Genomic DNA, 24,022 nt, shown 5'->3' with positions numbered 1-24,022 from the left:
GCTTCGTGAACACTTTGAAAAAATAATATGCTGCTTGCAAAAACTGCTTCACTTTATTGTTTTTTTTTGAGCAATCACGATTGCTTATTGTTCTCATTTGACCGTTTTTGGTGTCCGTGCCTTTTCAACTTGGACCAGAAGCTTTTGCAGCACCACCGCCCACCGTCCTCTGCTGGCGGCACGGCGCGGCTACTTCGGTTTTGAGCTATCCGCTTCTCCTGGTCGGAGGCGTCCATGTCCTACACACACGCACGTTCACACACATACACACACACGACTTCACACACATACACTCACACACGCCTACGTGCATGCACACAGGTCTACGCACACACACAACTATGCACAAGTAACCGCCCAGGAGGAGAGGCAGACTTGGGGGGGACAGGAGCCGTTTCTAGAAACAATAACTCCAATGAGTAGGGTCCTGTCTCAGTTCGTGATTGCGAAAAACATAATTTGAATTCAAAATTTCAGAATTCATATTAATTTTCTTTTTTTTTTTTTAATTTATTTATTTATTTATTTATTTATTTATTGAGGCTCTTTTTATAGAAAGTTTTCAGCGAAGAGCGCCATCTGTTGACGCTTTTCGAACTAAATTTTCTAAACTTTTGTCCACCATTTTTAGTTTTGCTAACAAACGAAAAGTTACCGCATAAATCTATCGACCTTTGTTGCACAGATATTTAATTTTGAAATCAAGGCTTATTCGCTGATCACCCTTTAGCTATGGACTAGAAAAGCAGAGTCAAAACTCCTATAATAGAGCAGAACACAGTGGATGAATTTAAGGTCGCGAAAAAAAAAAAAAATCGGTTAAGCTCAGTGGTTGGAAGTAGCGCGCTACAAGTAGCGACGCTACTGTAGTGGCTACATTTTTTAGTAGTTTGTAGTGTAGTGCACTACTTTTTAAAAAAAGTAGTGTAGCGAGTAGTTCGATACAAAAAATTAGTAGTTTGTAGCGATTTCAGGAAACTACTTTTAAATAAACTTCCGAAGAAAAAAAAAGAATTAAGGTTCAAACGAATTTGACTGGTGCAAGTTTTAAACAAGTGCATCAACGGATACGAGAAATAAAGCTCTTAAAAATACGAGATAACTTCAGATATATCGTTTTGACGCCATACGTTATATCTGTTTGACGCCATTAGTTTGTTTGTCATCGTATTTTTCATATTTCGTCAATATTTATATTGAATAGAGCTTGACTTAAAAAGAAAGTATATGAATTAGAGATAACAGCTAATTTTGTAACTCCTTTGTTTTTTCTGGCTGCCGAGAATGTCCCATGGATGAACATTTTAGATTTCAAAGAGATTATTGTTCCAAGACTGTAAAAGCACTTATTTTCGCGAAAACCAAGGCATCGGTAATTTTGCGAGTTGAAAATTTCGTGAATTTTATATGAACAGACCGAAAGTTGAAAAACAAAAGTACTTCACGAGGCTTAAATTTTCGTGATTACGACGGGAAAATTAAAGTTTCGTAAAAATAATGCTTCTACTTTGTTCACCAAATAAAGAAGCTGTAAATGTTATAGAAGATGTTACTAAACTGACCTGACCGGCTTACAATAAATACGAGCATTAGAGTGCTATATGGATGACTCAGTTGCCAAATCGATTAACTCCACTTTTTGAAAAAATCCTCATTTCTGCTTTAATAGTGCTTAATCAATGCTTAGAATGTGAATTTATATTAAACTTTTGGCTCAGTATATTTCTGATAATGCGATGGCAGAAAATGTAACACGGGGGGCCCATTCCCTCCTATGGATAACACTATCTTCTTCATCACTTTTCTCGACTTTCTGTTTTATGGAGTTAATCGATTTGGCAAGTGAAACATCCACATAAAAGTACGATAACGGACATTTTTGGGAAAAAAAGAAAAAAGAAATAATATATATTTCTTAGTAATAGTCCATGTTTAGATGGGCTAATTTATCAATCTAAACCTTTTCCCGTTCACTCTTCGTACGGTGTGTGCGTTTATTAGGGTGCCCCCGAAAAATCAAAAGTTGATTTTTCAAGTCGCACACCCTCGGTATTTTCACTTGAAAGTCAAAACAATTGTAAAAAATGTTTCATATAATTTGAACAACGGCAACCAGTACTGGCTTTCTTCTGAGAGTTAAAACCAGACCTGTGTACTAGACCAAATATATATATTTTTTCGAAGTTCGAAACTTCACGTTGATAAAACGTTGGCTCTATAGCCCCACATGTACCAGAAACATATTTATCCAAATTTTAAAAAAACTTTTAGGTATAATACACACTTGGCCTAAAATTTATAATTTTATTTACATTTTTTATACATATTTTAAAAAAGCAAGGTAAATTTAACGAAATTATCAAGATAAAATATATGAGCAGTAAAGTAGATAGCGTTAAATAGAAATTTTTGCCCTCCTGCAATATTTAAATCTCCTACATTACTCCAAGATATGCATTTTTTCAAGGTTAAGTTAAATTTTCATTTTATTTTTTTTTTTTAAATATTATTATTCATTTACAAATGTTGATCTGAAAATGTGTTCGCTAATAATTTTTGAACTTGATATTTTGTTTCAATTAATATGTAGATAAATAGAAATAAAAAATCAGTTTTATGAAGAAAATTATAAATTTTATGCCAAGTGTGGGATATCTAAATGTTTTTTTTAATTTGAATAATTGATTTTATGGTGCATGTGGAGTGTGGGATATAGGGGCAACGTTTTATCAACAAAAATTTCGACCTACTAAAAAAAGATTTTTTTTTTCAATTTGTCCTGGCATACTCGTACCTACAAGTGCTAGCTTAACCTCTCAGACACAGTTCGGCACGGGCTGCCTTTGTTCAAATTGCATGAAACTTTTTTTTTTTACAATTGTTTTAACATAAGAAGAAAAATATAAGAGGGTATGCCTCTAGAAAAATCGACTTTCATTTTTTGTGGGGCACCCTAGTCTGTATGCTTTTTATTTACTTATTTTCTTAAAAAGTAGCGAAGTAGCGGCTACATTTCAAAAGTAGTTTGTAGTTGCTACATTAAAAAAAAAGTAGTTGTAGTTGTAGTTAACTACATTTGTTACGAAGTAGTTGTAGTTGTAGTTCGCTACAAAATAAATGTAGTTTTTCCAACCACTGGTTAAGCTACGCTGATAATATCGGGTGTCACAATATGGATGGATGAATTTTCAAAATCAATAAAAGGAAAACATTTTTTCGCTCGAGAGACCATTGAAATTTATTCTACAACTAATTTGCATAGTTGCTGTTTTTGGCTACCTAAATTAGAATGCTCATAGAAGGATAAACCAAAGTTGCCAGGTGAAAATTTAGAAAAATAGCGAAACAGCTTCGGAAAATTTGCCAAAAATTGCCAACCTGTACAAATACCGCCCTTTCTTCTAGACATTCTGGATATGTTTGGGGGGGGGGGGGAAGCATACACTTACCAATATAGCTATTCCAAAACAAATCTCACAAGAGCATCGAGGACTAAAATTATGAAAGCAAAAATCGAAGGAATTACATACTCTGCGATATTTGATGTCCTTACAAAACGTTATTTGTGGGAGACTGTAGAATTCAGTTGTGAATCTTTTTCGCAATATTTAGAATCTCACCTCAAAGTTTGACATAAAAAATTCGAACGTAGTAAAGTTGTCATGATTTTTTAAAAAGTGAATCAATCAATATTTTGCTAAAAAATAGAAAAAACACAAATCAGCTAGTGCTTTTGAATTTTTTTCTCGCCAAGTGTGATAAAAAAAAACGCAAAATGGCCAATAAGAGCCAAACCTGGCAACCTCGGTTTAAATATCATTTGCCATGCTGTAACCTTAGTCGCCTAAGCACGGTGGAAAAGTTTTTTTGTATTTATCCGAAAAAGCACGAAGTGCATGTTTAGCGAAATTAGCACGGCGGCAAAAGTTTTTTGTATTATTCGAATAAGCACAAAGTGCAAATAAGCACAAAGTGGATGTTAAGCGAACTGAAAGTTGTCTCCGTTACTGTAGCGAGTGAGAAAAGTACTAATTTCTCTTAATTGTGACTGAAAGTTTACTAAAAATATTTTTATATTTTTACTGTGTAAATTTTTTTCATTGTTGCGTGAATAAGTTGGTGTAATGTTTATTTTGTCACTGTGAATAATGATTTAAAACGTTTCATGTGTCTGTTGTCCAATGTTCTGTATGAGTCGTTGAACTAGTTTGAATTTAGAATTATTCTTTATACTTTTATGTCTCACATTTATGGTTTACACAGGGGTGCCGCCCCCCCCCCAAGATTAAGGGCGCACCCCCCTAAATATCGCACAAACCCCCCGAGAAAGGGAAAAATACCTCTTAACCCCCCCCCCCTAAAAATTTCAATGGCGCAATCTGCGTCATGACCCCTCCTAGGTGGGCGCCCCTGGTTTACATTAGACAGGGCTTTCCTAACTTAATTGCAAGCGGACCCCTATCTTAGACCAATATTTAGTGCGGACCCCTGTCATTACAGTATTTGGATACTTTTAATTTGTAGTCAAGGGAGCTAAATTAAATTAGCCATTAGGAATTAGTGGGGAACATAACTACTTAAAAACAGGTTAGGTGGTTTGCAATGTAAACTGAAATCAGTAAGATTCAAACTTAAGATTTAAGTAACTTCAAATTAATGGGCGATTGTGGTGGTTAAGAGTGAGGTTGTTCTAACTGGCACAATTTTAATATAATTGGGTTTAATTTTCGATTCCTGAATTGGAATGCTCAAATCGGCATTTACACAATTTGATATTTTGTTTTGGTGACTGCCTAGGTAGAAAATCTGGATTTGCACCAGACAGACGAAACTGCTTTGATCTTCTGAAGAACAATTTGTATTTTTTGTTTTCCAGACAGCGCCAAAAATAGGAGTTAGCAGATATTGACAAAAACTTGTAAAATCTTAGGAGCCAGGTAAAAGTTTTTGACTCCAGTCTAGTTATACCTTGTAGTTTGTTGGAAAATTCAGTGAAACATGGTTTTCTAAAATAATAGGAATCCTAAAAAACTGGTCGCAAAGATTTTTCTTTTAGTCTCTCTGGGGGGTAAGTATTGTGAAAGATATATTTTAAGGTTCTGGTTTTTGAACATTTTCTGTTTTCAAAGCTTGCTGCGGACCCTCTATTAAGGCTCAGCGGACCACAGTTTAGGAGGCCCTGTCATAAGGCATACAGTCTGCAATCAGTGATTATTTTCTGTTTATAATTTTTCAATTATTGCAAGGTTGTCAAGTTTGATTAGAAGTGATTCATTTCTTGAATGTTTGTTAGTGAAGGTATATCGTGAGAAAATTTATACTGTTCTAATGTATATAAATTTATGACATACTATACAATTTATTTTGATTCTAGCTGTTGCGGAATTAATTTAAAGGAAAAAGTCCTGCAAGTGAAATAAAAGGAAAAATGGACTCAGTAAGTTCTAATTTTAATTTATTTGTCATGATGTCACTAACTAATATATACTCTATGTACAGTGGCGTAGCTAGGGAGGGGGCGGTTTGCCCCGGGCGGCACTTTTTAGGGGGCGGCAATTTCATTTGATTCGAAAAAATTTAAGGCGTTTTCCCAATAATTAAATTATGCTTTTGATCTATTACTGGAGGCAAAAAAAAAGTCTTCGAATTGTAAGGTTTTAGTACGACTATGATAATAAAATCACTCTAATACAAAACATGTGTTTTTCTTGTGGACATCTCAGCACTATTGTTTGTTTTTTCTCTTCCTTCGTCTGAAGCTACAGACTGAGGGAGGTGGTAGTGTAAAGTTAAGGGACCATGATTTTTTTCTTCTCTTTTTGCTGTTAAAGTAAACTATTACGGAGGAAACAATCAATTTCATAACCTTTCGTTACATGATGAAGCTACCACTTGATTTTAAGTAAGTTCCTAGGAAACCACCGTATTTATATATTTAAAAAAAGAGAGAAAAAAGAAAACACTTTTTTAAAATAAAAATGACAACAAGAGTAAAAAAAGAGAGGCCTCAAATGGTGACCGATTTCTTGCTCATTTTCAGGATAGCATTATCTGTTTCAACAATTGCTTTGATTGGTCATTGACTAAAAAATTTTCACTGAGACAGAATGAATTTTATGTTCATTTTGTTAAAAAAATTATTCACAACTCGAATAATAATTGCTTGTACTACTGTATTATATCAACTAATTCCTTTATACAATGAGTTTCACATTTAGTCATTCGTTTTAAGGAAAGGTTTTTAATTAGTAAAAGAATCTCTAGGCAAAGCCTTTCACATTTCGACCTCTATTAGTGAAAAAAAGAATAATCCAAATTTGGTAATATAGCAGTACCAGATCTAGGGAAGGGGAGGGGGCGAGTCTTGCTCGTACCATGGGTGGCAACTTCTGAGTTTGTCAAACATTAGGTGAGTCGTTCAAGCACGGATTCAAAAGAGTTATAACTCCCTTTGAGAAACCAAAGGCTCTCCTCTGATATGCCCCCCTCTTGGCGAGATTTTAATTTTACGCTCGATACGAAAATCGCCAATAAGGCAATAACTTGGCAACCCTGGTTTTGCAACTTGAACGCTGGAAAGTAGTTTCTCGAAGTTTGTCTTTTTGCACGTGTATGTGTGGTAGGAGGTAGGTGCTCATATGTTTCGCTCTTAGGGAGATTTTAAGTTGAATACTCTAAAATAAAGTTTCAATTCAAACTTTATTTTAGAGTATTCTTTTTCTTGTTGTTTTTTAATGTTAATTTAGTTGAATTTTCTATTTTAATTATGAGTTCGGTTTGTGATGTTGTCCAAATGTATCAATTGAAATTTTTGAATGAATCTTCTTTTTCTTTTTCGTCAGGTCGTCCAACGTTTGGACGTACCGGAGTCCTAAATAGATTTTTTATATTTAAACTAATTGAAAATAAAGAGGTTTTTTTAGAATTTTTAAGGGAAATTGGTTTACTTAAGAATGAAATGTTATGTTCTAGATGTAATTCTGTTATGAAAATTAAAAAAACTAAAAAATGTTCAGATGGGTTAATTTTTTTTTGTAGAAAGGTTATTGGGGGTGTTGTTTGTGGAAAAGAAGCAACGATCAGGAGTGGGTCATGGTTTAGTTCTAGCAAGTTGAAAATAGAGGAGATTTTTTTGATAACATATGAGATTTTAATTGGGACCAAAACTGCTGATATTGAAAGTCAATATTTTTTTTCATCACAAACTTTAGCCGATTGGCGAAATTATATTAATGAAGAAATATTGAATTACATTGAATTAAAATCCGAACAAATATTCCTAAGAGCGGAACATATGTGCACTGCCTCACGTGAGGAAGTAAAAGAAAAGTAAAAAAGGTAAGTGAACATATTTTGAATTATTGTGTTTTTAGTGTGTTTCTGGTAGTTTGTATTTTGGTCTGGTTGGCATTTTTGTAGCACAAAAATGGTGTTAATTTCACATAAAATCTGTGACTTTATTGTATACTGAACGGAGGAGATCTGTGACTTATATCCGACTGTGATGTATATTAAAAGTCGGAGGGATAACGGACCGAGCGGCAGCGAGGTCCTGGCGAGCCCGAGGTCTCATAGTACTTTCGTAATGAGACCGAGGCAGGGGTCTCATTACGAAAGTACTATGAGACCGAGGGCTCGTATCCCGGAGAAACAACGGAAAAAAATTAATGCATTAATTTCATTAAATAATTAATGACATAATTTGAATTTTTCCTGTTGGCGCTAAAAAAGCATCGCTAAGAACGATGTATGACATATGACGTCATACATAGTTTTCTTGGCGACGCTTTTTTGGCGCCAACAGGAAAAAGTCGCCAAGAGGGGGGTATATCAGATTTGTTCCAAACCAAATTCTCTCCCAAACTTCCTCCCCCAACCAAACCCCCTGAACTCTCTCTCATAACGTTGTCCGTCAAACAACGGTTGAAGTCGCATTTTTAGGACGTCATTTTCAAAAAGTTTCAAGGGGAGACGGAGAAACCATCTGACTTCCCAACATTTTTGGAAACTTATGCTGTCAAAAATAGCCTACAATTGTGTTTTTGAAACTTCGTCATCGAAAAATTTCCTGGGAGCTCCTGAACGTTCCCTATTCTCTGAAATGTCATCAAAGAAAGACTAGAATTGATTTCAAGTTTGAAAATATTTTGGGAGGAAAATCCAGTCTCTGTTGAAGTTAGGGGAAACCCTTATACCAAAAGATACAGCTTACATATACAGTCGAGTCCTGACTTACGCGAGGGATGCGTTCCAAGACTCCTTGCGTAAGTTGAAATTTCGCGTTGTGGAAAAATATATGCATGTAAATTTTTTAAAGTATACCAAATACTTTTAAGCACTTATAAACACCCCTCAAACTGCTCTAAAGCATTCCTTAACCATTACAGTTTCTTCCATAAAGAACTGAACTTTTACCAGGGGTCTGTCCAGAATTTTTCACAGGCTCCGTTTTTTGTGAAAAATAAAATAATTTTGTGAAAAATCAATTATTTTTGTGAAAAATCAAATAATTTTAAAAAAAAAATTTCTTGTAAAAACGAAAGTTTAGATTCTTGAGATGGTGGAAACTGCATCATTGACACTTAAAGTTGAGTGTTTTCTCTCTTTTCTGTTGAGAATATCATTCTTGAGTGTTTTTCTAGTATTTGGGGAGAGGGGGGAGGCATCGCTCCCTGGGAGATGGGCACCCCTCAAGTATCAATATTTATCTACCATTCTACATCATGTTAAATTATACTAGAAATGTTTTTTGTATAGTATTTAAAATAACTGTAAGGAAAAAAATTAGGCAGGGGTTCAGCATTTAACTTTTAACCCAAGACACTGTTTAAGAGCACAGAGTTTCGTTCAAACCTTATAAACTCCGTGATTTTCACAATAAAAAAATATTTTATTTGTTTACCTCTTAACTAAGTGAACTAAACATCGAAAAATCAGATTTCCACAGCGGATGCAAAGAGATAGCAATCCTCAAAGTGAAGGAATCAGAAGTATAAAAACGGCTTGTAAAATAAATATTTTTGATAAAATTACTTTTGAATTGCATTTTAGAGTCCTATGATAAACATATCATTAATATCTGGACACAGTTAAAGCAAAAATAAATAAATAAATAAAAAATAAATAAACCATCGATTCAACATTTTAATTATGAACTGATAAAAGAAAATGGAATTCCCCTTTAAAAACTTGAAATAAGCTTTGTTACAAAAATAAAGAGACTTTTCATTTATTTGCATCCTAATAAAGCGAAGTTAGCTTGAAAAAAAGAATGAAATATGATTCTCATATCGGATGTAAAAAGATTGCGTTTTTCAAAATGTAGGCATCTATAGAAAAAAATAACGGTAAATAAAAGTTTATTTAAAGTTAATTATCCTTTTTAGTATTGAAAAACCAAACCCATATAACTTTCTCCCAAAATAACAGTTTAACATTGCACCACCAGACACTAAGTGGCGATAAGTTTGAATTTTGTAACCCTATCTGAAGCGATCACATCCGCCCCACCCATACTATCCTTTGCAGTTCTAAATACATTTCGCTGTATATTATTGATGATTAAATCATGAGTGGAGAGAAAAGTGCTTACTACGCCTATTCAGAGAATGTTGACGCTTTTCCAAAGAAGTTTACAACAACACTGCTGCATAAAACAAACAAGCAAAATTATAAACCAAACTGACTTTCAGTTGTTAATTTCTTTCAAAGAAACCAAGAACAGGCATTATATTTATTTGGGGGCAGTAATTATTTATGGCTTGCAGAAGCATCACAAGAGTGCCGATTTTTTTTTCTTTTGCAATATTAGCTGATTTTGTATAAGTTGATTCCTCTAATTTAACTTTAAATATGCTGTATTATTTTAATTTGAGATTTGCTCTTTCAATAAACAATTTGTGAAAGATCCGTTTTTGTTTACCAGAATTTTGTGAAGAGTCTGTTATGGTTGATTGGATTTTTGTGAAAGGTCCATTTTGGTTGATCGGATTTTTGTGAAAGATCCGTTTTGGTTGATCGGATTTTTATGAAGGGTCCGTTAACCAACCCAAATTTGCTCTGGCCAGACCCCTGTTTACTGTATTTAAAAAATAAAAAACTGTTATTCAACATGAAATACTTAAGATGCACAAAATGAATGACCAATGGGAATAAAAGATATAAAATAAAACAACACGGTACGTATTGCATGCAGTAAAATTAAAATGATGCAGAAAATATTACTGTAAAGTAGATACAGTAGTAATATTTACGAGTTAAAAAGTGAGGATACTAGTGATGATTTATGCTCCAAGATCAGATCGTTATTCTTATCTAATACATTTTTAAATACGCTTCATCTTTTAATTAAAATGTTTCAATTTGTGGCTACATCTCCTCTACCTGATCTTTTTATTAGTCCACAATGCAAGAGCGCGCCTAGCTTCCATTTTCATAATTTTTACTTTGCTAGACTGCTCTGCAAGCTTCGATATTGAAACTAAGTTCTAAACTTTTACGGACATCTTTTTGTTTTGACTTTTAATTGTACATATGGAAGATTCACTGATACTTATTGTCGTGCTACCTTCGAAGTTTTGTAATTGTTCAAGCATATCAAGAATCTTAGAGTTTCTAAATTTTTTTTATCAGAAGCTTTCTTTTTCTTCACATTTATTTAGATTAAGGTGACACTAAGGTGCCATTATGGTTATTTGATGTACTAGACTAGTTTGGCGTTGGAACTTTGGCTGTCAGTGATGCTCAAAGGGACGTAATAACATTCGCGAAATCAATATTTAGTAGCCAATAACGAGGCTGGTACTTCCTTCTAAAAAAATCATGTTGTGGACGAAAAATTTGCATCAGCACTAAAATTCGTTACTCGTGAAAAATTCGCGTTATAGCCATTTCGCGTAAGTCGGATCGCGTTGTAGCGGGAGTCAACTGTACGTGTTTTTCAGTTTAATTGAAAAACTTTCCAGACAGCAGCGCCGAATCTTTCCCAAACTCTTCACGTATCCATTCAATTTCTATAAATTTTCTTTAAAAGTCCCGGCCCCCTAACGTCACCAAAAAAAAGAAGCATACAACTGATTTTTTCTTTTTTTTTTTCAAAATTAAAATTTAGAGGGAACTCTTCAAACCTCTTTTCTATAAGCGTTACTAAAAATTCTTAAAATTCCGCATTTTGACTTAACTTTTGGAATGTTTCGGTTGGGCTCTAAATTCCTTTTTTTTCTTCTGCAAGAAAAATAAGAAGGAAAAAAAATAAGTTTCCTTTCATGTTTAATAAAATCTTATTAAAATATGTTTGACTCTTTATTATGTCATTTATTTCCCATCATAAAGGGCGGCAAATTGAGGAACCGCCCCGGGCGGCAGAAAGTGTAGCTACGCCACTGTCTATGTATAGGGGAGAGTCGGGCGCCTTTTTTGGGACATTGCCCACCTTCAGATACCATAAATTTCAGCTTTAATTTTGTAAACAGAAATTAGTTTTCTTAGGATGTCATACATGAGAGCGGGATCTATTCTTCATTGTACTTTGGAATTTCTCACATTAACAGATAAGGACTAATCTAATTTTCTCTGTTTTCAAAGGTTTAGAGTTATATTAATGGGTGGTTTCATTATTGAACTTTTCTATTAAGAAATGAAGTAATTTAAGTTATTGCATGTGGGAATTAAAACCTGTCCTTTCACGATAATTTAAAGGTTCAAAAATGTCTTGTACTGCTAAGCATAACTTTTTAAAAGTTAAAATATTTTAACAACTTAAGCGGGGCAGGTTAGTGCAATGTAAGTTAGGGACACTGTCCTACCAGTGTATACAGAAAAAGACTATTTCATTGTACTTAATAAATTTGATGAAGGATTTAAATGAACTAAAATTGAGAAAAAAGGGCTGCCGCTCTTGAAATAGTGGCAGAAAATGTTCTTCTTAATAATATTTCAATTAGAGAGGCAGCTAAAACATATGGATTGAGTAAAAGAACTCTTAAGATGGCATATAAGTAAATTTATAAATGAACATGGAACTTAATGAAATTTGTTAGGCTGCAAGTTTGTAAATAAACATTTTTTAATTTAAAAAAAAATAGTATTTTTCATTTGTTTTAAGTTTTTTTGTAGTTTTCCAAGGTACCCCCACAAAGTAGGGCTGGTTGAGAGGTTGTAATGAGTTCTTAATTTTTATTATGAAAGTTTAATTAGATGAAATAATGGAGCAAATTAAAATTTAATGTAAGAAAAACGTTGTAAATACATGCTCAGCTAAGTTTGTTGAAAAAATGATTTGAAAATTAAGTTTATAAAAATCATTACCTAAAAAGTATCCCAAGGTGCCCTGCCTTCCCCTCTAGTAAAAGACGCCTATTTTGGAATCTCAAAAACCGAAAGACTGGAAATCTGGTACTTTTAAAAAATAATATTTAAAACTAAAATACAATAAGCATTTTTTTTTTTAAATTCATTTTTTTTCGTTTCAAAAGTTTAAAATTGTAACCATTCCGGAACTACTTGTTGAAAACAAAGTTCTTTCAGTGGTTCATTTTTTGAAAACATTTTTTCGATTCCTTTGTTTTATGCATAAATGAGCGTCGTGCTGTAATTGTGCAGCCATCTTTTAACATCCTTTTTCGGTTAATAATAATGTTTTTTTTCTTCTCACAATACAAAGTATACTATATAAAGCCTAGTATTGAACTTAAGTACAGTAGAACCCCACAAGTTCGGACCCTGTTAGTCCGGATAATCCGGATCAATCGATTTGATCGAATTTTTTTTAATTGGAGGAGCGGAATTCAAATTTCCATAACATTAATTTATTTAACTCTCTCATGGGGAAAGCCCGTGTTATGTCATTGATCGAGTTCCCTTTTCTTGGCAATGCAACTTTTAAATCAATTTTCTTTCCTTGATTACTTTATTATTATAAAGATAATACTTTATAATAACAAAGTAAACATGTTTACTGTTTATGCATAATTCTGTTTCATGTAAAGGTAATTTTCAGTAAGGGGTATGTTTTATTTTATTTATTTTTTTCCTTCTCCGCAAAATCCGGATTTTCAATATTCTGGATTGGGTGGGATCCGAATTTTCGGGGTCCTACTGTACCAAATCATTTTCAGTAGAAATATAATTTAATTATAGTATGGATCAATACAATGCATAAAAATAAAAAACCATGTATTCTGCTTCAAATTACAGTCGCATGCTTGCCGACTCTACTGTTTTTAACAGGAGACTCCCGTTTTTTGCTTCCATCTCCTGCTTTCCCGTTTTTTACGACTTTCTCCCGTTTTTAGAGTTTTTCAGTCAATCAAAAAGTTCATCTCAACTTTCTTCTCAATAGATGGCGCCCTTTTCTAGTTTACCAATGTCGGGGAATAAGAATTTTTCCAATAACTCATTTAGTAAAAAATAATTTTTTGGAAGCTTTCCACATTACATGTTTAATGGAGCACGCGCTTCGCCGAAAATTGCAGCAGATTTCAATCCTTTTGCATCTTGAAAATATTCGGTACAGATGTGATATACCCCCCCCCCCCTTGGCGAGGATAGAACTTTTAGCTCATTTCGAAAATCGCCAACGTTGGCGATAAAACTTTTTCCGGTAGCCCTAGTAACCCTGCAGAATATACCTGGGAAGTACAGATGTGAACTAATTCTTTTCGCACGTGTGTCCGTGGAGGTAGGTGCACATATGTTCCGCTCTTAGGGGGATTTTACGACGTGGTGTTGTTTCGTGCAATATACCTTACAGGAATGCTTATTTTGTCATGTTCATCAATCAAAATATTTCTGGAAGCATGAATTGTTTTGCTGACGATGTAAAAGTTATGGGGATTGTCGAAAATGAAGAACAAGTAAAACAGCTGCAAGAGGATTTAGATCATATTACTAAGTGGGCAGATAAATGGGGTATGGCAGTTAATGTAGGGAAATGTCAAGTGCTACACTTAGGTCATGGAAATAAGCGTATGAGATATCATTTACAGGGTTCAGTCATAAATCAGGCAGAAAATGTTATGGATCTGGGTGTCTTTATAAATCAGGACTTCAAGTTTAGTCAACAGTGCAGTATTGCTAGTAACAAAGCCAACAAAATGCTTGGGTTCATCAAGAGATCTATTTCAAACAAATCTAAGAAAGTTCTTCTGCCTTTATATAGGAGTTTAGTAAGACCTCATTTGGAGTATGCTGTTCAGTTTTGGTCGCCTTATCTGAAGAAAGATATTTTCGTATTGGAAAGGGTTCAAAGAAGGGTAACTAAATTAGTAAGGGGACTCTCAGATTTAGATTATGATACCAGACTTAATAGGCTTAACATGTATAGCCTGGAGCAAAGGAGAGTCAGAGGGGACATGATTCAGTTATTTAAATTTATCAAAATGAAAGATGTAAATGGATTAAATTTTTGCGGGGAAAGCAGGACAAGGGGTCATTGTTTTAAGCTATTTAAATCTCAGGCTAACTTGGAAATCAGGAAAAACTACTACTTTAGCAGGGTCGTGGGCACTTGGAATAGCTTACCGGAAGAGGCGGTAATGAGCAAGGGAGTGGATAGCTTTAAGAGGGCCATTGATCTTCATTGGGGACTAATTAATTGACTAGGACCAGCCTAGCTGGGCCCAGAGCCTGTTGCTGGTCGTCACATTTGTATTTGTATATATTTGTGTTAGTTTAAATTCAGTAGTTGTGTTTTGAAGTAAAAACATTAGAAAATGCCAGTTTCTTCAAACTTGAAGGTTAATTAAAAGTTAACTCCAACGTGGTGTGTATCTGTAACGTGCCATTGTCATATGATGTATTGTTTTAGACTGAGTGTGAATATTTATACCATATAAAAAGGTAAGTTCTTTATTTTAGAATTCAAAAAAAACCTCTCACTTCCAAAATTCTTTGTTTTTACAAATCCTTGAGGGGTTCTTGTAGTATACATAACTGTGACCATACTCCGACTGTAATGTATATTAACAGTCGCTCCGCTTAACCTCGCTCCGCTCGGTCCTGGCGAGCCCGAGGTCTCATAGTACTTTCGTAATGAGACCGAGGCAGGGCCGGCGAGCCGAGGTCTCATTACGAAAGTACTATGAGACCGAGGGCTCGTATCCCGGAGAAATGATGAAAAAAAAAATTAATGCATTAATTTCGACTTGTAATTAATGCAATAATTTATTTCATTGTATTTTAATATGTTTACAAAAAACCCCGGCCCTGTACATTTTTGAAGCATATATTCGTGATGTTTTTTGTTGTGCTTTTATGTTTTTATATATATTGTGTTCTGAAGTGCTTTGATCATGTTTTTTTATCTGATTTTTTCCTGTTGGCGCTAAAAAAGCATCGCTAAGAACGATGTATGACATATGTCGTCATACATTGTTTTCTTGGCGTCGCTTTCTTGGCGCCAACAGGAAAAAGTCGCCAAGGGTGGGGTATATCACATCAGTTCCAAATATTCTAATGATTTTGAAAGTTTGAAGTTATTTCAACATGTGCTACCCTATACCCACTTATTTTTGGTTTTATTTTTATTTTATACTAGCTGACCCAGCCACGCGTTGCTGTGGCGAAGTAGTTGGATTAAAATATACTTTTACTCAACATTTTGATAGAATCTAATTAATATTTTTAGTAAAGCTTAAAATAGTGTAGTCAATTTTAAAACAAATGAGATTGATAACGTACATGTTAGGCAGAATTAAGTAATTATTGAATTTATTAAGTACTAACTAAATTTTCAATGGTTAAAGCACTATACTTACGCTTAGTAAATTTTGCAAGTATGACTTCAGCCAAAAATAAAAGCAAAATAATTTGAAAGTGATAGTAAATATCGAAACTGATTGTAATATATCAGAACTTAGAAATTAAACATAAACCAACATACACTTTTAGAATGAACACTACATTTTATTCATCTAAATTTATCTATAATTTGTAATCAATAACTTTTTTACAAAATACATTAACTAAATTAAAAACATATAAAAATTAAATTTTATAAATGAGGAAGATAACATTAACTCTGATCTATTCTTCCTATTATTTGAAAACTGAAAATTATCTAAGCACTAAGTTGTGCACAATATTCTTGCTTAACCTGTCTTTTGCTTACCCGAATAAGTATGATAACTTCCCACTCGTGAGCAGGCAATAGATACAGGGTGTCCTGAAAAAGACTGACTGTTTTCAAAAATGTATAAAGGGAAAATGGTTAATGGTAGAAAAAATAATTTTTGCAGAAAATTCATGTGGTGGACCGTAAGTTTCGTCCCCCAGAGCTCCAAAGTTTAGTTCAAAAGTTTTTCAATAGATCTCGCTGCAGATAGTAAGCCTCTAAGTCAGAAAATAATTATTGGAATTCACCGATTTTTCCTCCAAATGCGACATGTGGTTGCAGCCGGCGGTAGGCATTTTGAAAATTTTGTTGCAAAATTTTATTTATTAAAAACATTTTTTGAAAAACTATGATGTAATTTTCTGTCTTTCTTTGATTTCCGGTCTTACATCTGCTGCGCCATCTATTGGAAAATTCTTGAACTAAATTTTGGGACTTTGGGAGACGAAACTTACGGCCCAGCATATGAATTTTCTGCAAAAAATATTTTTTTATCATTAACCATTTTATTGTTATGAGTTTTAGAAAACAGTCAGTCTTTTTCAGGACACCCTGTAGTTGCCCATCAGAGAAACATGTATGTTTTAAGTCCAAACCGAAAGTAGACATAGTTTGGTCTTGAAATCCATTTATGGTCAATTCAACAATTCAGAAATTGAAGCCTTCTAAATGTGTTTGAAAATTATGACGCTATTAATCGCTTACGTGGCAACACAAAAATTTCTCTTTCATACTTTTCCGTCAAAATTGTTGAAATTTTGATGAAGAAACGTGTACCGTTGCGTAATCTAGGTGGGTTTAAACTGTGAAAAAGAATAATTGGTGAACGAATTTTCAAACGAAAATCGTCTAGTGGCATTCCTGGTATATCCAGAGAATTTAAAAATTCAGTTGGAATGTTTACGGCATTGTTTTCATCGACAACTGTATAGCTTTGTTCAGCAGTATCAACGGTCAGCACAATCTGATTATGATTTTATTTTCAGCTGTCAGTAATGGATCATTTTTCACAATAATTGTAGCTAAGACAGCGTCATTGCACTGTTTTTTCTCGTTGCAAATCAGTGTCAACTAAGTCGGTGACCAATCGATCAGGTGATATCACACTATAATAAGTAAACAACAAATTTGAAATTGAAATGTATAAATCTTCAATCAACACTAAAGCTTCATTGTACGTCTTTGGTGTAGAATCTATATTTGGACATCGGTGTGTTTGTTTAACTCTATGGAGTACATCTTCAAGCATAAAATTTATATAGTTTCCCCACAGAATTGATGATTGTGTTGGGTATTATGACGTCAAAATTATCTTAAACAAATGACGAATACTGTTTATCATTATGCAAAACCTGCATTAGAAAATGCAACTCCCAATCATTGTGTGCTACCAATAATTACAATTCGCGAAATGCATCGTGCTATGTATTAAACACTCGACAATTAACGGTCCGCAAATATTCCCGTCTTTTAGGGAATGTTTAAAGAAAACAAATGCAAAAACAACATTCACTGTATTTTGGATGAAGCTTTGGTCCCAATGTCTTTGCTTTAATTTTTAACTATGCCCGAGATTGATGAATGTTGTGTTCTTTGTTTGCGTGGCTTCCATGATTTTTTTGATTTTATTCAACACTGTAAAAACAATTAAGAAACGTCCTGAAAAATAATGGGCAGCGAATACGCAAAATTTCTGCTAGTAACATATCGTTGAAAAAAATAGGAGCGTATCCCACTAAAAGTCGGAAACCTTCCTAAAATTATCCTGAAGTCTTTTTGAAGAATTCCGAAACCTCTCTGATTCGAGACAATCATTTCTCTGAAACCTTTAAAGAGAACCGAAGTAAGATTAAAAATAATAGCTTGGCATATTTTTCGACTTACGAAGAAAGTACCAAAAGCATTACCGCAACCATAGCCACTGCTAAAAAATACTTTCAGGCATGCACAAAGAATTCTACTTGCTTGTTACTCTACGAAAGTTACGGAATCCAGAGACTCCTTTGTTCCCATAGGGAGTTACGTAAATCTGGACGGAAGACGACGACGGTAGTGAAGTCAGTTCGTCACTAAAATTCATTGACCTTCCTAATATTATCGGGAATCTTTTTGAAGAATTCTGTAATGTCCTTGGCTAAAAGCCAGTCGTGTCGCTGGACCCTTCAGAAAAAACTTAGGTAAGCTGAATACAAAGCTTGACACATCTCTACTTTTCCAAGAAAGCTCCAACAGTGATGCTGCTAGCATGGAGAAAGGTAACACAGACTTGCAAGCAAGTATCATGGCCTAATTCGTTTACGATTCATGCGCAGCTACAGAATCCAGAGGCTTCTTCACTCTCATTGATAGTTTAGTCAATGTAGACTGAACATAATCGAACTGAAGCCGATACACTTAAGAAATACGCTCAAATAATCTTTAAACTGGAAAATAAAAATATTTTTCGCAACGGTGAGAAGTCTGCATTCATTACGTTTGTAGCAAATCAGGAAACTTTTTGAAGCAGATACTTGATTTCCAAATAAAATTGTTGAGGACCTGTGAAATCCCAACATGTTCCAAGGAAATAATCAGTGACATTTCGAATTTGTTTACAGTGCATGCAAAATAGCGTGGAACATTGGTAAATAATTTTATTTCTGAGAATTGGGCCAAACACATTAGCTTTTTGACAATGTAAAAAAAAAAAAAAAAAAAAAAAAACAGGGTCGTTTTTGGTGGTTCAAGTGCTCTTCGTAAAAAATATCTTCGGTAAAATATACTCGTTGACCGTTTTCAAGATGTGTTGCAAGTTGCTGTTCAGAAGGGTGTCTTTCGTATAAAGTTAAGCCAGATAGCTTCGTTGCTGCTTATATATCCACTCATCGCTCATCGTGTTATTTCGTCAATATCTCTTACCTCAAATCCAACATACTAAATACCTTTAATAACTTATTTGACAATGTATTTAATGGATTTCACGGAACTGCAAAACTCGACATTTATATGAGCCTCATACGTTTTTAAAAGCAATGGTGAGTATGGAACTACCCTCTGTTTATCAATTTCAACTTGATTTGTAGAATTTGACGTTGAGATTGAAAAGTGTGGCCTCTATACTCCCCTTTCTACGGCGATATTGTTCATAACCATCAATATCCGTAATATAGTATCATTTGCAAGTTTTAATTAACTCAAGAATAAAATTTTCGAGGATGAATCAACTTACAGCGCCATCTATTAAGAATTTACAGAACCAAACAATCAGTGCACACTATTAATGTAAAATAAACATTTGATTTGCAATAAAAAATTATAAAAACCATCCTATCTTTTAAGTTGGACCAAATTACAGATACGTATGAAATTTGATAAAAATCGGTTCAGTAGTTTCAGAGTTTACCCCGAACAAACATCGTGACACGAGATTTTTATATATATAAGATTGATTTTTATCCGGATTTTAGTAATTAAATTTTTTTTAGCAACTTTTTTGGTTGAGACTGAGAAATGTGCGAAACTTTAAGCAAATTCACTCTTAATTTGGTTTTTGCTTTGCAGCATACTTTTCTTGCTGTTACCAATTAGCTTACATCTGCACAAAATCCCCATTTTACTTTAAATTTAGTATTCATGTTATTTAAAAGCATAATTTGATTATTCTGTTGGGAAGATATGTCGCTGGTGAATCACCTATCTATGTATCTCTAGTGGAATCTCCTGTTTTTTTTCTTCGAAGGTTGGCAAGTATGCAGTCGAACCTCCATATATCAAATTTCCACATATTGAAATTTTCTGCACATAGAAATCCCAGCAAACTTCCATGTCCAGTACATGGACAAATTGTTTCTATATATCGAAAAAATCTCGATATCGAAAAAAAAACAGACATTTGTAGATTTTTTTTCCACTTAAGGCTGTTTTCCTCATGAAAAATGAAGGTTAGGGGAGAAAATTATGTTCAATAAAGATTACTGTGATTTCCTAAATTCCCTCAAGTTCATTTCAAATCTAAGTTGCAAACAGTTATGCAGTGAAATCAGTTTCAAGTTATCCCATTTGTCTGTTGATTATCATTCCTAGTCTTTTTGGCTACAGTGAAAATCATTCAAGTTAAGTAGATTGATTTTTTATGTTTCTCTCGATTAGGGTCATTTGGGGTAAAATGGGTATAAAATAGCCTACTTTAGGATTTTCACTCAAGTATATTTGTCAAAATATTTCGTTTCTAATTTTTTTTGTTTTATGTATACATTACATATATGTTGAGAGTAGAATTAAATGATTTTCACACATAATTTGATACAAATTTATTTTTGAGAGGAGTGTTTATGACTATGTGTTTTATATACGTTTTAACCCATGCAGGTGAAAATGGGTAGCCTGTGGGGTAAAATGAGTATTAAAGTCTAAGAAGTGATAAAAAAGCATACTATTTGTTCAATGTAGTGTGATAGTAAAGACATAAGAGTCAGTTATCAAAATTTAACTATTTAGTTTTAAAAAAATAGTGCAAGCAGTAAATTTGACAAAATATTAATAAGGTTTCTTCGATATCCATACTTGTCTTTCTTTTAAAAAAGTAATGGCCTATTGTTAAATTGTGGCTCATTAAAATTTTTATTTGATGTTGAATGAAATTCATGTTGTCTATATCAGGAAAAATACAAAAAAAAAATCCCCCATCTCGGATTTTTTAAAAATATTTCATCTCATAATCTTTCCCTCAACAGCCATATACATTTGCCAATAAATTCCTTCTTGCTTGTTTCCTCTAAGTATAATACTTATACTTAGAGGAAATACCCTTGCACCTGTGGTTAAACTTTGCTTCATAAGCATATTTTCCGCAGTTTCTATTTCAGATACTTCCTCTGAATGGAGACTTTCTTTTTCCTCTATTTTTTTTTTCTTTTTTGTTTTTTAATTCATTATCATTTTCACTTTCAACTCTTAGCCTTTCTAAAACATCGTTGTCAATACTTCCTGTTTTTGCCAGCTTTTGTTTGAGTTGTTGTTTTAAATAACTCATGCAGGTAGTTGTCTAATCTGAAGCACTTGTTGAAATTGCTAACAATATTACACTTTTCAAATCTTTATAAGGTGACAAAATCGTGCTTTGTGACGCATACTTTTTGGATTGCATCGAGGATGTATTCCGAGAATTTAAAGGTATATTAGAGAAATTGATAGCATCTGATTGCAATCAAATACAAATGTGACGACCAGCAACAGGCTGGGCCCAGCATATTCTGAGGAAATTGTTATTTTGTGCACAAGTGCACACAAACACTAGAATAAGTATACCATTGGCTTATTTTTATTTATTATGATGGAGCGAAGTTTATTTTATAAAATCATGGCATTGCATATTTTTATGTTTCAATCATTTTAAATTAACCACAAATGAATTAAATATTCATGTAAAGGAAATTATGCTGTGTCTTTTAAAACAACTTGCTGGAATGATAAGCCTAACCATATATACCCATTTTACCCCATTTTCGAAATATGCGATTAAAAATAGAAAAAATTCTTTTTTCTCTTCCCTGTAAGTTGAAGCAGCGATAAAAATGTCCAACTAAATATATTATGACACAGTAATAAAAATTCATCAAAATCAGGAGCAGGAGATAGAAGTTTAAGCAGACAACATGTGGCTTGAATTTATCTACTTCAATTTAAAGTGTTACCACTCACTAAAAAAAAATCTATTGAAAAAATATATTATGTGAAATAGAATTCAGAACAGCCAAGTATAATAACCATCGCAAAAAAATGCGCAAATTTAATTAAAAATAGTTTTTTAAACCATATATTTTGACTACCCATTTTATCCCACCTGACCCTACATCGTCAAAACGAAAATCCCCTAATGTTGCAGATCAAGTTGAAGTGCGGACAAATGAAGATGTATGAAGACGCAAAAATGTCACATCTGGTAAATATAGTGAAATTGTGAGAAATCGGCAAGCGGTAATAAAAGTAGTACTGAAACTTACAGGAAACTTTCACTCGAAACATGAATCAGTGTGATGTTACAGTTGGTTTTTCAGGAACTACACAGTGTTCTGTAAATGTTTCACATTTAATAATTATTAACTTTCATTTCATCCGATGCTTGTATAAATTAAAAATTGAGTTTCTTACAAGAAAATTAGCTTTAATTTTAATGTTTAAGGAGATTTTTATAATATACTAAGATTGTTTCTATGTATCAAAATTTCTATATATCAAATTTTCCCCCTGTAATTTGCTACTTTGATATATGGAGGTCTGACTGTATTTCTGACTTCTGTTCTAGAAAAATGCAGTTTTCTTTCATTCAGATTGATCAAAATATAAGAAATTTATTGCGAATATTAGCGAAACCAGGAAAAAGGTGACAAATAATGCACAACAGGAGAATTTTTACTGTTTCTTGAGTCAGAGTTTTAAATTAGGAAAATTTTGAAATCTGGAACATTCGCGGTGTTGAGCCTTCCGGCTTTTGGGGTTCAATATTGTACAACATAAAGGTAAGTTTCACAGTTGTCCACTTGCCCACAGTCGTGGGCCTTCCCTTCAAGTCCTAAAATCTACCTTAAAAAAAAAAAAATCTTCATGTAAGTCGCGGACAATACAATGTAAAAAAATGTTTTGATTTTCATACAATTTTAGCAACTGAATTAAATACATGAAGAAGTAATAATTTCTAAGGTATAATCAAAATTTATCTGAAAATTAATGATTTCGTCTTAAAATTGTGATTATAGTTTGCTAGTTAAATAAAGACACAGTGTCAAGACAAAGGATCAGTCTAATCTTGTGCAAATGGAGGCTTCTTCTTTGACTGTATGGTTGTTTATTTTACACAGCCTTAATCACGTGAGACAAAGGCTCTGAAACTTTTCTGACTCGTGGTAGCCTTTAAAGAATTAGTTTTTCAGGGAACCCTAATACATCTCTATTATATGCATATCGAAATTTGCTCCAGGATTTTGAAGCCTAATTGAAACAAAAATTTTCCAATTGAACAACAAGGCTGACTTTACTGGCGAACGTAACTGTTTTGTTTCCGAAATATTCGACATGTGAAGTGGACCTTCGTATTACAGCAAATGTCAACTCTAAAGTCTGATTCTTGTTTCACTTGTAGTAAAATGTCATGATCAATCTTAGAAAATTTTAGAACCTTGTCAAATCCAATGCTCACCATTGAAGAAATGGGGAACTCCTGTCACATAAAGGGAGGTGCCCCATGTTGTTGTAAAATGAACGGCCATTGATTGTGACCATGGTCCCCATATGCAAAATTGTAGGGGGGGGGGATCAGATATTTTCTCCATGGTTTAGCGGGATGATTTCTCCATGGAAACAGATTTCGGGACGGATTAGAGTCATTAAAATTTGATATTTTTAATAACCTTATTCATTAATGACTGGAGAAGAAATGTTCTTAAATTTTTAAAAAGTACAAAAGTAAAGAAGTTCGAATTTCTAAGGGGGGGACTTGACCCCCCCCCCCTCCATGGTTGTGACATGTTACAACGGGTGACAGAAGAATCAGTCTTAAAGCTTGATATCTGCCGCATTACGAAAGGGGGATGCGCACATCAAACAGTTCGTTGGGAATTAAAAGTTGTACATTTTCTTTCTCAGTAAATTCAGCATTGTTGCTGTTTTGGTAATATGTTTCTTTTATTTGCCTTCTAAGCTCTGGAGGGAATTGCGTCAAAACCCGAACGCTTTGTGGTGCCCCAGGGTGCTGGGACACCCAGTTTGAGAGACCCTGGTAGGAGAGGAAAATTCATGTGATGTGAAATAAGACTCCAGAGTCGGCAAAACGGTTTTATATGTGAATCCTACTGTAAATTAAAGTTCAATGTGTTGATATTGGAAAAAGAAAAAAAACACAGATAGTTCGGTGCAGCGTAAAATCTACACCTCATT

General features: G+C 33.6%; 1 protein-coding gene across 1 annotated transcript in view; it reads left to right on the top strand.

Moving 5' to 3' along the window:
* Positions 1-3,863: 3,863 nt before the first annotated feature.
* LOC129227694 (serine/threonine-protein phosphatase 6 regulatory ankyrin repeat subunit B-like) overlaps positions 3,864-24,022 on the top strand; it is a 55,516-nt gene continuing 35,357 nt past the window's right edge. Inside the window, exons 1-2 of the mRNA XM_054862288.1 lie at positions 3,864-4,025; positions 5,375-5,437. Coding sequence (XP_054718263.1) covers positions 5,429-5,437 — 9 coding nt within the window. The 5' untranslated portion in view covers positions 3,864-4,025; positions 5,375-5,428. The remainder of the gene's footprint in view (positions 4,026-5,374; positions 5,438-24,022) is intronic.

This window comes from Uloborus diversus, chromosome 8 (genome assembly GCF_026930045.1).
Source record: "Uloborus diversus isolate 005 chromosome 8, Udiv.v.3.1, whole genome shotgun sequence".
Classification (NCBI taxonomy): Eukaryota; Metazoa; Arthropoda; class Arachnida; order Araneae; family Uloboridae; genus Uloborus; species Uloborus diversus.
The sequence above is the reverse complement of the archived record's forward strand: the minus strand, read 5'-3'. Positions and strand labels throughout refer to the sequence as shown.